Source organism: Chaetomium fimeti (assembly GCF_033439085.1).
Source record: "Chaetomium fimeti strain CBS 168.71 chromosome Unknown B0H64scaffold_2, whole genome shotgun sequence".
NCBI lineage: Eukaryota > Fungi > Ascomycota > Sordariomycetes > Sordariales > Chaetomiaceae > Chaetomium > Chaetomium fimeti.
The window spans coordinates 2,050,232-2,065,235 of record NW_026944330.1 but is presented as its reverse complement, the minus strand read 5'-3'; the positions used below and the strand labels follow the sequence as shown (position 1 = coordinate 2,065,235).

The 15,004-nt window shown below is 53.5% G+C and overlaps 2 protein-coding genes across 2 annotated transcripts; both read right to left on the bottom strand.

Annotated features, from left to right (window-relative positions):
- Position 1: 1 nt before the first annotated feature.
- Positions 2-1,974, bottom strand: B0H64DRAFT_82546 (uncharacterized protein). The gene is made up of 5 exons (XM_062808834.1): positions 1,480-1,974; positions 1,000-1,398; positions 836-946; positions 677-767; positions 2-599 (listed from the first exon to the last, which is right to left on the bottom strand). Exons 1-5 carry the CDS (start codon positions 1,702-1,704, stop codon positions 382-384), a joined length of 1,044 nt encoding a protein of 347 aa, XP_062662306.1. The 5' UTR covers positions 1,705-1,974; the 3' UTR covers positions 2-381.
- B0H64DRAFT_82536 (uncharacterized protein) lies at positions 1,585-3,725 on the bottom strand. Its single transcript, XM_062808833.1, has 5 exons — positions 2,722-3,725; positions 2,625-2,639; positions 2,412-2,540; positions 2,291-2,344; positions 1,585-2,228 (listed from the first exon to the last, which is right to left on the bottom strand). The coding sequence occupies exons 1-5, from the start codon at positions 3,580-3,582 to the stop codon at positions 1,764-1,766; spliced, it is 1,524 nt and encodes a 507-aa protein (XP_062662305.1). The 5' UTR covers positions 3,583-3,725; the 3' UTR covers positions 1,585-1,763.
- Between the last annotated feature and the right edge of the window lie 11,279 nt (positions 3,726-15,004).

Here is a 15,004-nt window from a genome sequence, read left to right as displayed (position 1 = left end):
CACGCAGGACGGAATTAGGCAACCAAGGGGCTGCTCTGCGCTTGAGTGGTTGAAGGCTTCCGGCCTTCCTTGGCACGCATCTTTCTCTTGATAGGTATCATATTGATCCCAAGATGGCCCCCAACGCCGCCTCCTTCTCTGGAAGTGGGTCGGCGCCCTCTTTGGGAACCTCCTTGCGATTCGACAATCTTTGAGAGTGCTGAAGACAAATACCCGGAGACGTCATCCTGCCGGCTCCCGGCGAATTCCCCTCCCCACTTCCCCGGTTCATCCCCATCACTGTACCGAGCATACATGATACATCAACACGCCCCGGAAGGAAACGCAACCAACCCCCTTGTACAGTTTTCCCGAACGTCAGCGTGGCATCTTCATCGCACTTCAACCCCTCCCAGGCGTAACCCTTAAACGTCTTCCATTCCCGGGGAAGCGATTCGCTCTTCGAGCAGCCCCCTGTCCCCTCTCGTCCGCCTTCGATATCTGCCCGTCCATTGACGTGGGAGGGAGCTCGTTGCGACACAGGGCAACCTGGTACGCGACGAGCTTGTATATGAGCCACATCAGGGTGCAGAGGGCCATGGTTGCGAGCGTGGCGTAGACTGTGTTGCGTCCGAGGACGGTTAGATAGGTACTAGAGCTGGTATGTGGGTGGGCGGGCTGGGGTAGGGAGAGGCACCGAAAACGGCTGCTAGCGGACTTCTCCTCCAGATGCCGGGCAGGTCTTCGATCTCGAGGGCAAGCAGGCTCGAGACGAACGACAGGGGTGCCTGCAGTGTGCGGTTTTCGCTATCAGCATCTGCATCTGGGGAAAGGGGACGACGGGATCATGACTCACAAACAGGACCGTGATGGTGGTGAAGATGAAGAGCATTGTGCTCTGCGACTTCCCGGACAACACATTCTCTATCGCTGCTTCGCGGTGCCGGAGGTCGAGGAGGGTGGTTAGCTGCCGTAGTCAGCTCCAGTTTTGAGTGTCAAATTGCAAAGGGATGAACGCACCATGGACCGTACCCGCACCGCGTCGGCCTCCAGCAGAGAGAACGACTCGAGAAGCGGCCTGATGGCTGCCAGGGTATACAGCTCTTCCCTCTTCCGCCTCTTCTCCACCCGCTCGTCTTGGGCCTCTAGCACCTCCCGCTGTTCACTGGGATCCTCGTCATCTCGGGGGAGATACCTGAGTTGGCTCAGGTTACCCCAGATGGCGGTCGAGAGCGTCTTGGCGGCGCCGGCCTGGCTCGTCTGGATTCGCCGGATCATTCCGATCTCGCCGATGATGTCGTCCATCTCCACTAGCAGTTTGGTCGCGTGTCCCGTGGTGCGGTAGAAGACGGTCGCGTCCAGGCTCAGCGAGCCGAGGCCCTTTTGCAGCTGGTTGTAACAATCAATGACCTTGAGGTACTTGACCCGTGTTAGCGAGCAATCAGCTTCTTCTATTTCCTGGGCAGGCAAGGTGCTAATTAGCTAGGTAGGCTAACTTACCAGGCTTCCAATTGAGTCTGCGAAGGCTGTAGTGTACGATATTTGTGTATCGTCTTGGTTCGGCGTCGCCCGGAGTCTTCTCTCCGTCCGCGGCAGCTTCCACTTGAAGAAGGTAGAGGCCTCGAAATCCATACAAGACCGGATTAGGTGCTCTGCAATGTGAATCATGTTGATATCCAAGCGTTGGGTGTCACTACTGTTGGATATTTCGTTGGGCAGGTGCATGTGCAACTTGGCCTCGCTGGTTTGGTCCCACCGCTCGGGGTACAGCGTCAAGATCGTATCTAGGTAAACAGCGTCAGGATATCGATATCACGCGAGTGAATGTCCTGCTGGTTTAATACACCTTCGTCGAGTTTGAAAAGCCAGAAGTACGGAACGACAGCAAATTCATCTGGTCCCAATCCAGCAATGGTACCTTGACTGCCCTGCTTGTACTTAACATCCTTCAGCATTGTCAAGTATTTGGTGAAGACCTGGTCACGGTCCAGGGCCTCGAGCCTTGCCGGGTCGACACTGGTTCCGTGATAAGACTGGTCCAACGTCCGGGGAACTGTTTGATCGTGGTACATGCATAGCTGCAGCATCCTCGTGATGTGGTCCCTTTCCAGGGTCGGAAGCCACATGGAGGCATCGAGATCCAAGAGGTCTTGTTTTGGCACACTAGAGACTTTCGACTCTGTCTCGGTCTTTTGGATTTTCCTAGACAGTTCGACATACTCTTTTCGATCAATGTCGATCACGGGGAACTGGGAAAGGCAAGAAATCAGACTCGAGGGTACCCACTCCTACAAACCAGGGGTAGACTTACCACAACCGCAACTGCCTCCCTATCACCCACGTACCGCCGGGTTTGTGTCTCTCGCTTCAGGAACTTAGCATCAGGATTTGGTACTGGGGGTGGTCTAGGACATGGCCGGTAAAGTACCTACCTTGAAGTAATACTCCCTGGGCTGTCCTTGTATGTCCACCTCCTTGAAAACATTGTGGATGAACTTGCACACCCTCTGTGCTTCGGGGTCTGGTTTCCCGCTGTCATGGTAGATGCTCTTTACCAAATCCTTGTTATGGACATTTCGGCGTTAGTTGGTGCTCGGATCCGAACCCGTGCCAAAGGATACTAAGATACTACCCCTGCAACTTACGTGAGCCCATATTTGCTATTCGTGTTGTTAGCATCAATAGACATGTTGCTAGGTCTGAATTCCAGAAGGGGCATGATTGGATTGAAACGGCACATACGCTGGCGGCTGGTAAATGGAACCACTTCTTCTTCTTCCGTCGTCTTTCAACGTCTTCTGCGTGGTCGCTGTAAATCAAGTTCCAGACGCTCTTCCTTTCCCATTTCAGGTCGCCCTCAGGTTCCCAAAAACTCCCTTCTAAGCACTCCGCAAGGTTCCGGTTCATCCTGCCTTCCGCTGACGGCATCGAAGGCGGTTGTGTTGCGCTGCGGCGGAGACCAGTAGCTGACACCGCAAAGGAACCCCCAAGCTTGTGGCTAGCGGGACGTCTTGGGTTGTCAAATAGATGAGTCATATCCCGACGTTGTTGTTCATGGTCGTGGTGTTGTGCGTAATGCCGCGCCAGATGGCCTTGACGGTCTGCCACCTCTGTGTTGGCCCCGGCGTAGAGTAGCAACTCGATACAAGGGACTCTGCCGCCGATGGCTGCGAGGTGCAGAGCAGTCCACCCTTGGTTGTCTTGGAGGTCGACCTCGAGGCGTGGATGCTCTAGAAGCAGCCGTAGCTTGGTGGCCAACCCTTCCTTCACCACGATATGGATGAAGCTTTGGCCGAACTCACCGTACGGGGCATTGACATCGACGTCAGTTCCTAGAGCCTTTACCAAGCGGATGTCTTCATTCCTGGTGTCGTCTAAGCAGTTGTATAGTTGGTGTTCGAGCTCTTTGCGTCTCTCGTTCTCCTCACCGGCCTGGTCCAGAAACCCTTCGACCCACTGGCCCTTAGAGTTCTGCGTGAAACCCTCAGTCGCATTTGAGCCTTGCTGGTGTCCCCCACCCAAAACCATGCCACGCTCCGGGTCTTCCGACGCCATTGTGGGGAGCCGGAATTCTTGTTTAGCCTCGGTAACTAGAGTGCTCATTGGTAATGAGTCGATGGAAGGGTCAGGGTGGATATTGGCAGTTTCATATAATATATCCGTTGAGCGGACGGGGAAACGTTCTGTGGAAAAGCGGAAGGGGAGGGCTTTGAACCGGAGCCCTGCCCCTAGAAGGTAAAGGAGGCAGCCGGACCCCCCTACTTGTCGTTTCCCCCCTCCCCCCCCCCCTTTTCGTTATTTTACCCCACTCATAACTGTCACGGATAGGTATGGTCGCATGCAGACGACCCGGCGGGGCACGCTCGCAGTACCTCGAGCCAATCAATAAGAAGGGACGTTATCCCACAAGGACGGGATCGAGAGCCTCGCGCTCTATCTAGGAGTGACCACTGCAGCGTGCCGGGGGCTCGGCGCATGGCCGAACTAGGGAGTCAGGGGCTTCACCATGATACCACCAATATCACGATCAAGCCAACGAGGGGCGCGGGCCGCCCCATAACCCGTTAGTTGGGGCACTAATCGAAGGGAGCTCTATATGACTCCTCGAGAGCTACAGGGAGGGAGAACGGGAGCATGATAATGGACTAATGACAAGGAGCTCCCCGGTCTCTAGAGGGAGCCCGGCTCCATAAGGCTCTATAAGAGCTTTAGAGAGCTAACTTATAAATAGACAGTATATAGTTACTTATTCTAGCGAGTTCTTCCGCCTTGCGCACCCTTGAGTGAAATTGGAGGGGTTGTTCTGATGGCAGTTGACTTTTAGAGATGCCGGATGTTGGGATATGTAAATGGTCAAAATTCAGAGCACTAAATTCATATTTCGCAGTGTAAAAGCTGATTACACTAGATGCTGAAATGGGTGCAGAGGCCACAAGATATGGAGGGCAAGGGAGTCCCTGTAACCGTTCCTCTGTATATAGACAGAGGGCATCCCCCCTCCTCTGGACTCTGAATAATGCAAGCAATCTTACGTATAACCGTCTTTCTCAGCAGGTTATGAGCCCGGAGCTTCTACAGCGTTAAGTTAACAACCCCTAACCCTATTGAACGCTAATATAACTATAGCTAGTTTATCGGGAGATCAACGGACCGATATTTCGACAAACGTATCGTCGAAATTGAAACCTCCACCCATACACAACCAACTACACAACAACAAACTACAACGAAAACGACTAATTTCCCAATACGAAAATGGCTAACAACGATCGATAGGGCTATCAACAGAGCTTATCCCAGAGCCCTATATCTAGCAGCGCTAGCGAACTCAGCCCAACCCCCAGCCCATCAGCTACAGGTGCTATACGTAGCGGAAGGCCAGTTACTGCGCTACTTAGGGCCCGAACCCTCGACTAAGCCCAGTTTCTACAGCTTATTGGAATAATTCGGGAACTGTAGGCCGGGAACCTGGACCGAGACCTGTAGTCTGAAGCCGACGACAATTCGTTCCGGCCATCGGAAGCCGGGAACATACTATCCGAGACCTCTACCGGTACTACAGGCCTACTGTCGTTATCTCCTGTAAGCGAACAGGAGCTGTTTGGGCTTGAAATCCAGACACTACCACCAGTAACGATAGTAACAATAGCCCTAATATACAGTAGACCTAGCAACAACGACGTTAACGAACCCGAGGAAACGATTACAGCGAAGCCCGCCATAGAACCAACCGAAGCCCCGATTACAGTTACAGCTAAGCCACTAAAGCCCCTGTAGTTCAACCCGACCAGTATCTACAACGCCCCGAAACTTACTAGCCGAACCGACTATAAGGTGTAGCTTAAAAGCATCGAGATGATCATCGACATTACGGGCGGCTACAACCTCCTGTCCATATACGATACGGAAGATAAGGTACCCGGTAAACTTCTAGAAGACTAGAAGGCTAAATAGCGATAGTACCTCCGGATTATCAACGCTATACTGGAACCCTCTGCCGAGAGGGTGCTAGAATAAGAGGAAACAGTGTTTACAACCTTCCAGTAGGTTAAGAAGGAGTACCTAGATAAAGGACTGGGCATACTATAGGTAATCCAGGAGGAATAGAACATACTACCTTCTATAACCTTCAACGATATATAGCTCTTCGGCTAGAAGATCCGGGAACTATAGGAGGGCTTTGTACGTATCGGAGCCGAATATAGGCTCCTAGAAAGCCAGCTAGTTCTACAGCTGTTAGATTCCCTAGACTAGCGGTTCGATCTATAGAAGTCTACCTTCTGGTCCGATGCTCGGAAGCGTTTCCTTACCTTCGATGATACTCTATAGGCCGCTAAGGCCGAAGATCGGTGCCTGTAGGTGTGGGATCGGGGGTCCGGGAACACTGGTATAGCCCTATTCACCGGCCGGAAGTAGGGGCTAACAACAACCCCGCTCGCCGACCGGGTTACAATTGCGATCAAATAATATACCTACTACAGTAAGAGGTGGTATATAAAGGAGGACTATTGGGAGCTATACCCAGAGCTTAGGAAGCCCCTAAAGCAGCGATAGCGGTAGGGAAGAACCAGCCTACTACCTATAAACAACAATAGTACCCTCTTAACAACCCAGACTACCCAGACCACCCCCAACCCGGACAATAACGGTCTCTAGTACATCTCCTTCTAATATCTACACCCTACAGGCATTATAGATCATCGACTCCAGGTGCGGCCAGTATATCACAGCCTTAAAAGAAGCCTTTATAGACTTTAGACTATACTATAGGGAGGTAAAGGGCATTAAGAGTATAACTATTAAAGTACTAGGCATCGGTATAGTTAAAAAACATTATATTATCGATAGAATAGAGTCGGTAGCTATATTTAATAAAGTCCTCTTTACCCCTAACCTCGGCGTTAACTTGATTTCCGTAACCCAGCTCCTCGATTTAGAGGCTAGTATAACAATCGACCGCTACTACCTTCGTATCTATAAGGGAGGCGTTCAGCTATAAGCCGTCCGGTACAGTAACCTCTTCACCCTATAGACTACCGATATACTAGTCCAGGCGCTAGTCTCTTACTCAATTACCTTAAAGATACGTCTCTGGTACAAACGGATAGACTACCTCAGCCTAAAGAACCTAGCGCACCTAAAAGATATCATCGACGGTATAGAGGAAGCGAAGGAATACTATACTTACATACCCTATATTTATAGAAGGATACAGGAACGCCTATACCGGAGGGAGCTACAGAAGGGTACTGTCACGAGAGGTGGTTGCCTGTGATGGCACTGTGGCTCAATCGGGGTTAGCGCGCATAGCGCCTCGCCCTACTTCCCCACGAAACGATCGCTAGCGATCCCACCACCTCTCTTTTTCTCTTTGTCTCAGTTTCGATATTATTGTCACGAATATGCCAACAGGCGGAACCGCGGGGCGCGGGACGCCCCGGGCCAGTCATGGAATAAGCCAATCGGAAGGCAGGAACAGGATCGATGGTGATCAGTGAGCTCAGTTGCCAAGCCAGGACTGAGCACACTGAGCACCAGGCAAGGTCACCAATCAGGACGATTGTAACTCAGAAGTGATCAGTGAGCTCAGTTGTCGAACCCGGACTGAGCACACTGAGCACCCAAGAATTAGATAGGTATATAGTCACTCGTTCTGGAGAGCTCTGGGAGTTCTCCAGTTAGCAATCACAACTACAGTTCGCTACAAGCTCGAGAGCCTACTGTTGAGACAAATCTTTGTTGTGCACCCTTTGGCTGCACCGAACCTAAGCACCCTTGAGAGAATACCTTCGACCGATACTGAACCCTAACAGGACGGGTCCAGAGACAGGTTCGTCACACGTTGCTAACTCCCTTTGATCTGTTACAGTTCAGGTCCGAAGGTAAAACGACACCATGGCCGATCCAGCCAGACCTACGCCCGACTCCGACGACGAGGAGATCGACAACAACGACCTCAAGCAAGAGCTCGACGGAGTCAAGGCCCTAATCGAGGGCATCGCCAAACAACTCGACACGGCCGCAAACGCCACCAAGGTCGAGACCGCATTCGCAGAACTGTCGGCCAAGGTCAACAATCTGAAGACCAAGGACGCCTCGCCCAGAAGAAGACAGGACCACCTCAGAGTCGCTAAACCACCCAAGTTCGACGGCACCAAACGAGAGGAACTACAGGGTTTCTTGACGCAACTGCGGTCCTACTTCAGGTTCAACCAGTTCGACGACGACGCCGACAAAGTCCTTTTCGCAGCAACTTATCTGGAAGGTAGGGCCCTCGAGTGGTTCGAGCCCACCCAACGGGACTACCTGGAGAAGATCGAAGATGAGCGTCAGGCGGAGACCATCACCATTTTCGAGTCCTTCGTCAACTTCGAGGACGCCATCACGAAGGTTTTCGGAGTGTACGACAAGCGCTCCCAGGCCGAAAGCAGGCTCAACAAATTGCGACAACTCAAGTCTGCTGCTGTCTACGCATCGGAGTTTCGCCAGCAAGCTTTCCGGGTCCAGTGGGGAGACGACGCGCTGAAGCGACGCTTCTACGATGGACTCAAGGACGATGTCAAGGATGAGTTGATCAAGGAGGAACGAGACACCCTGACACTCGATGCCTACATGGCCCGGGCCATCGCAATCGACAATCGCCAGTACGAGAGACGACAGGAAAGGACCGGCAAGAAAGAAGTGCCCTATCAAAAGGCAAACGACAAAAAGAAGCGTCAACATCAGAGCACTGCTCATGGTACGCACGCAGGTCCCATGGACATCGGCGCTGCCCAATGGGCAGGAAAGAAGGATGGTGCCAAGGACAAATCAGGCATCACTTGCTACAATTGCGGCAGGAAGGGTCACTTCAAACGTGACTGCCGCAGCAAGAAAGAGTGGAGGCCAGTTCCAGGGAAGGAAGCCGCCACCATCGACCAGGGCACGGTCGGAAAAAGAACCCGATTTCTGGAGGTCGCAGCCGCCAGCTACACGCAGGACGACCTCGAAATTAACATTGACCGAGTCATCGAGCAAGACAATGAACTCACCGACTCGGATCAAGGAGACTTGATGAGCAGCAACCACCAGGAGGGAAACGACACCGCCCACCATGCTTTCATCGAAACGGATGACGAGGGAGAACTGGCTCCCCCGCGGTACATCCAACAAGTCGCTGAGGACTGGGGCATCACCCTGGTTCAGCGAGAGGACGGGCAGTGGCGAACCCACGAGGGTGAAGGAGGAGTCAGCCCGAACCTCATTTTCCTGCAACAGAGGGTCCTAAGCCAGCGGCAAAGGATCGAGGAGTTGTCAAGAGAAAAAGAAGAACTCGAGCGACTTCTCCAAGAAAGGAACGACCAGTACGGACAACTCTGCGCGGAGCTCGAATCCGCGAGGGAACGAGTCCAAGAAATCACCGAGGCCAACAACAGGGCCGGAGACCACGTCGAAAGAACGCTGAAGGAAGCGCAGGCGCTGCAGGACGATATCAAGCAAGCGTTTCCAGACCACACTCCGTGGGACGGACCAACGGAACCAGCCGACGAGTGCGAGAACGGAGTACGATACCCCGAGCAGCTTTTCAACTACGCACAGGAGCAGCATGCTGCGAAGGGAAGGAGACAGCAGAGTTGGGAAGAATACTGGACCCGACACCAGCACATCGTGCGCACCGGACGACACACCTCCGACCTTGAATGGTGGGGTTTCCGGGGCGAGAACAACACGGAAGGATTCCAGTTGTTGCTAGAGGACCACGAGCGGGTGGACCCACGAAAGGAGAGTCACATCTACCTGCCCTGGTTCCAATGCATCGCGCACGAGTGTCGATACCATTTCCAGGACAAACTCCGCAACAGCTTCTGGCCCATGAGAGAGAAAAAGGGGACGCAACCCCTACCCATCAGATGGGTATACGACAGCGGCGACGCTCCCGCAGGCATGTTGTGGGACACCCGACACACCCACGAGGGCAGGCTGAGGGTTAAACCCAAGGCAGCCTGGCCTCGACGCTGTCTAACAGGCGTAGGAGTCGACGAATGCCGAAGCGCAGACTGCCTATCACACGCCGACGAGAAAATCTGGGGATATATGGAACAGCAATCCCAGAGGAAGCCACACCAGAGGACGAGAGCGTCCCGAAGAAACGAGAGGCGCCCAGTTGAGGCATGGGCGGCCCAATGGCTCCAAGAACACCAGACGATCGGCGCCGCAAGCCAAGGTGCGGACAGGGACGCCTTGAAACACCACGAGAGCTTGGGAAACGGCTCAGGGCCCTCCGAGGGGCCCGGAAACCTCTAACTCCACAACAGCGGAGACAGGCTGCACAGTACAGGAAGAACTGGCGCAAACAGAAGCCTTACAACGACCTCCCAGCAGACGAACACGAAGTAGCTGCTGTACGAAGCACCAAACCAGACAACAGGCTCTGGATCACAGCGCGATGGGGGAAATTCGAGGCCCTCGCGTTAGTGGATGGAGGAGCGCAGATGGACCTCATTGCGCCCACATTTGTGAATCAACTCAGAATCCCATGGAGGATCAAGAAGCGACCACACGTCGTCAAAGGACCATTCGACACACAATGGGTACGACGAGAAACAGAACCACTCGACATTGAGGTGGAAGGAAAAACCACCCAAGTGGTGTTCGACATCGTGAACATGGGGCCGAAGAAAGACATGATTCTCGGACGCCCATGGCATAAGGATTACGACCCAGACATCAGTTGGAAGGGAGATGGCCATCTGCGACCGCGGGAACAGCGGGAGCATCCGACCAACTTGATGGGAGAACGCGCAGAACAGGAGCCACGGGAGAGCAGCGGGTCAGAACGAACCCCCTCTACGGGCCCACCGCAGGAAGCAGCCAGTGCAGAACCACGCACTCTGGAATCCGGAAGAAGCGGCACACGACGAAAGAAGCAGACACGGGAGGAACGAACCATCGCCGTCGTCTCAGTCGACGAGCACGGAATGCTCAAACACGAACAATGGGTCAATCAGCTCGAAGCGGCAAACATCGAGCTAGCAGCAGAAGAAGTCAGGGAACTCGAAGCAGCAAGCATCGAGCCTGGAAACAGCAAGTTCGCGTACTACGAAGGTACGGCGAAGAACGCGAAAACGGGACAGATTCCAGACGATTACAAGGGACACCCGGCGTTCACGGCAAAACATCTTGCAGGGCTACCAGACCACGGACCTTGGGATCACGAGATCAAACTCAAGGAGGGAGCCCAGTTGAAGTTTTTCAAGGTGTACCACACCAACGAGAAGCAAGATGCAGAGTTGAGGAGCTATCTCGAAAAGAACCTTGAGATAGGACACATCAGACCATCGACATCTCCAGCGGGCTACCCAGTCCTCTTCGTTCCAAAGAAGGATGGGAAGCTCAGGATGTGTGTGGACTACCGACAGTTGAACAACGAGACGGTGAAGAACCGCTACCCACTGCCACTGATCTCGAGGCTCCGAGATCAACTGTCAGGGGCACAATACTTCACGCGCCTCGATCTTCCGACAGCGTACGCCCACATCCGCATCAAGGAGGGAGACGAATGGAAGACGGCTTTTCGGACACCCTACGGGCACTACGAGTACCTCGTCATGCCGTTTGGGTTGACCAACGCACCAGCGACGTTCCAAGCCGCTATCGACCACGCAATTCGACATTGCCTCGATAAGTTTGCAGTCTGCTATTTGGATGACATTCTCATCTACTCCAAGACACTCGAAGAACACAAGAAGCATGTGCAGCAGGTGCTGGATGCACTGCATGAGCACAAGTTGTCAGTCAACAAAGACAAGAGCGAGTTTCATGTCAAGAAGACAGTGTTTCTGGGTTACGAAATCTCACCGGGATGGGTCAAGATCGAACCCGAGAAACTGGAAGCTGTCAAGACGTGGCCGACACCAACGAACGCCACAGAGGTCAGAGGGTTCATCGGATTCGCCAACTTTGTCAGGATGTTCATCAAGAACTTTGGCGACATCGCGAGACCCCTACACGAACTTACCAAGAAGGATGCCACATTCCAGTGGAAGCAGGAGCACGAGCAAGCTTTCCAACGGATCCGCAACGCGATTATCGCCGATCCAGTGCTCATGCTGCCTGACCCAAACACACCTTTCGAAGTCGAAGCTGACGCCTCGGACTTCGCGATCGGAGGACAACTTGGTCAGAGGGACAAGGACGGCAAGCTTCACCCAGTTGCGTTCTTCTCCAAGAAACTCGAGGGACCAAGGCTCAACTACCCGATCCACGACAAGGAGCTTCTCGCAATCATCGAAGCCTTCCAGGAATGGAGACCATACCTCAGCGGCACGACACACGAAGTTCAGGTGTACACGGACCACAAGAACTTACGCTACTTCACCACCACGAAGGTGCTGAACGGACGACAAACTCGATGGGCAGAGTTCCTGTCCGAATTCAACTTCACGATCCACTACAAGAAAGGGTCAGAGAACGCACGAGCGGACGCCTTGAGTAGGAGAGCGGATCATCATGACAACACATCTGAAGCCTCACCACCATTGCTACATCAACAGACAGACGGATCGCTACGGCACGCTTCCCAACCGACTGAAGACTACGAGATCGCAGCACTTCAGCAACAGTCGGAAGATCCCGAAGCTAGGCCTCTGCAACCGTTTGTAGAATGCTGTGCGGCCTTCAGGGAACAACGTTTGGAACAAGATTTCCAAGGAACCATCGCGGACGACGAGCGCGATGCATGGCAAGAAGAGCCGGAATCCAAGATCGCGGGATTGCGACTTGAAGGAACGAGACTCTGGTACCACGACAAAGCCTACGTCAGGCCCGGCGACCAAAAGGAGCTCATTCGGAAGATCCACAAGTCGAAACTCGGAGGGCACATGGGAATCAGCAAGACAATTGCAAAAGTCAAGCAGAACTACGACTTCCCAGGAATCAAGCAAGCGACGGAAGAAGTCCTGGCAGAGTGCGACCTCTGCGGACGAAGCAAACCGCCACGACACAAGCCATACGGGCTGTTGCAACCATTGCCAGTCGCGGAACGACCATGGAGTTCGGTGACGATGGACTTCATCACCAAACTACCACTGTCCAAGGACTCGGTAACGGGAGTGGAATACGACAGCATCCTCACAATGGTGGACAGACTCACCAAGTGGAGCTACTTCCTCCCTTACAAGGAAACATGGTCGGCAGAACAACTTGCAGACGTGATCTATCGCAACGTCACCTCGGTCCACGGATGGCCGGAGGAATGGATCACGGACAGAGACACGAAGTTCGCATCAAAGTTTTGGCAAGCTCTGATGACGAAGCTGGGTACGAAGAGTAAGCTCTCGACTGCTTACCACCCACAGACGGACGGACAGACGGAACGACTCAACCAGGTCGTCGAGCAATATCTACGGTTGTACGTCAACTTCCAGCAGGACGATTGGGTCGAGCTGTTGCCAACGGCACAACTCGCCTACAACACCACCGTCACGGAGACCACGAAGGTCACGCCATTCTTCGCGAATTACGGCTACGAAGCAGATTTGCGACAGGGGCCCGATGTCTCGGTGCCCCGAGCGGCAGTCAAAGCCGACAAGATGAGCTCGCTGCATGCGATGCTCAAGGAAGAACTCGAGTTCGTACGAACCAGGATGAAGAAGTTCTACGACAGAAACAGGCTCGAGGGACCTCGCCTAGAAGAGGGGGGCAAAGTTTACCTCGTTTCTCGAAATCTTCGCACGAAGCGACCAAGCAGGAAACTCGATTTTCGCAAAATCGGACCGTTCAAGATCGACAAAAAGATTTCGGAGAACAACTACGCACTCGCGTTACCCTCGACAATGCGACTACGGACCAACGTTTTTCACATCTCGCTTCTGGAACCAGCGCCCGAGAACGCGCGACTCGACAAGGACGCCGAGGCAGAAGACGAAGAGGAGGAATGGGACGTTGAGGAAGTCCTAGATTCACGCATCATGAAAGGACAGTTGGAGTATTTGGTCAAATGGCTGGACTTTGGCCCAGAAGACAATTCATGGCAACCAGCTACCAACCTCAACTGCCCCGAGAAACTTCAGGAGTTCCACCAGAGGAATCCGGACCGACCAAAGGAAGCCCCACAGACAAGTCGACCCCGGCGAGGAAGGGGTCGTCCGAAGAAAAACTAAGCACTGTCAGCAAGGAAGCAAGGAGGGGAGTAAAGAAGACGAACTTTTGAACCCAAGGAAAGTCAAAAGAAGGAACGCCGGCGACACCCGAGGAAGACGGTTGCCCGGTAGCAACCTCCCGGCGCTCCTGCTCCACAAGCACTTCCCCCTCCTGGTCAAACATCGCCAGGGCCCTGCGTTTCAAGGCCAGACGCTGGGTCCGCAGGCGATCCGCTTTCGCCAGGGCCGTCGCAAGGTCGCGATTCGCATTCAGGAGCTCGCGCTGTGCCTCCCGAATGGCATCAGTGGCAGCACGCTCCTGCTCGTCCAGATCGCGCTCCTCGTCAACAATGCGACGAACGGCAGAATCACTATACCCAAAAGCGTCGCATGAATGGTTACCCGCGTCGAGACAGTTGCCGCAAACGTCGGAATTGTCGGAAACCTTGCAATCTGAAAGTTTCTTTTCCCTGCAGCGAGTACACCTCACCATTTCGGTGCCAACAAGATTGGATAAAGTTGCACGAGTACGACGGCGCTCGGTGCTGGATTTTTGCTTTCGCTTGCGTTTCCTCACACCGTTAGCCATGATGAAGGATGAATGGGAAAGGATGGTGGGGACCACTCACCAAACAGATTGGGGACTGTTGGCGCTATTTCAAGAAGTTGGCTAAAGGAAGTGGCCGACGGGACGTCGACCCTGGAGGGGGGGCATCGTGTCACGAATATGCCAACAGGCGGAACCGCGGGGCGCGGGACGCCCCGGGCCAGTCATGGAATAAGCCAATCGGAAGGCAGGAACAGGATCGATGGTGATCAGTGAGCTCAGTTGCCAAGCCAGGACTGAGCACACTGAGCACCAGGCAAGGTCACCAATCAGGACGATTGTAACTCAGAAGTGATCAGTGAGCTCAGTTGTCGAACCCGGACTGAGCACACTGAGCACCCAAGAATTAGATAGGTATATAGTCACTCGTTCTGGAGAGCTCTGGGAGTTCTCCAGTTAGCAATCACAACTACAGTTCGCTACAAGCTCGAGAGCCTACTGTTGAGACAAATCTTTGTTGTGCACCCTTTGGCTGCACCGAACCTAAGCACCCTTGAGAGAATACCTTCGACCGATACTGAACCCTAACAGGACGGGTCCAGAGACAGGTTCGTCACAATTATAGTTGTATTGACTGGTGGCCTGACCCCATGGAATATCTGCTTCTCGTCACAAACTGAGACCAATCTCTCTTACCTGGGAAGGTATAATTAATATCCCACCGAAGAACCGAAGATCAAAGATTGAAAGCGTTGTTTCAATCGACCCGACAAACCAAATCCATCCACCTGCGTTTAGCCGAACCAACCGGGTTGGATACCGAAGACCGCCAAGATGGCACGCGAGTCAGCCGCTGACG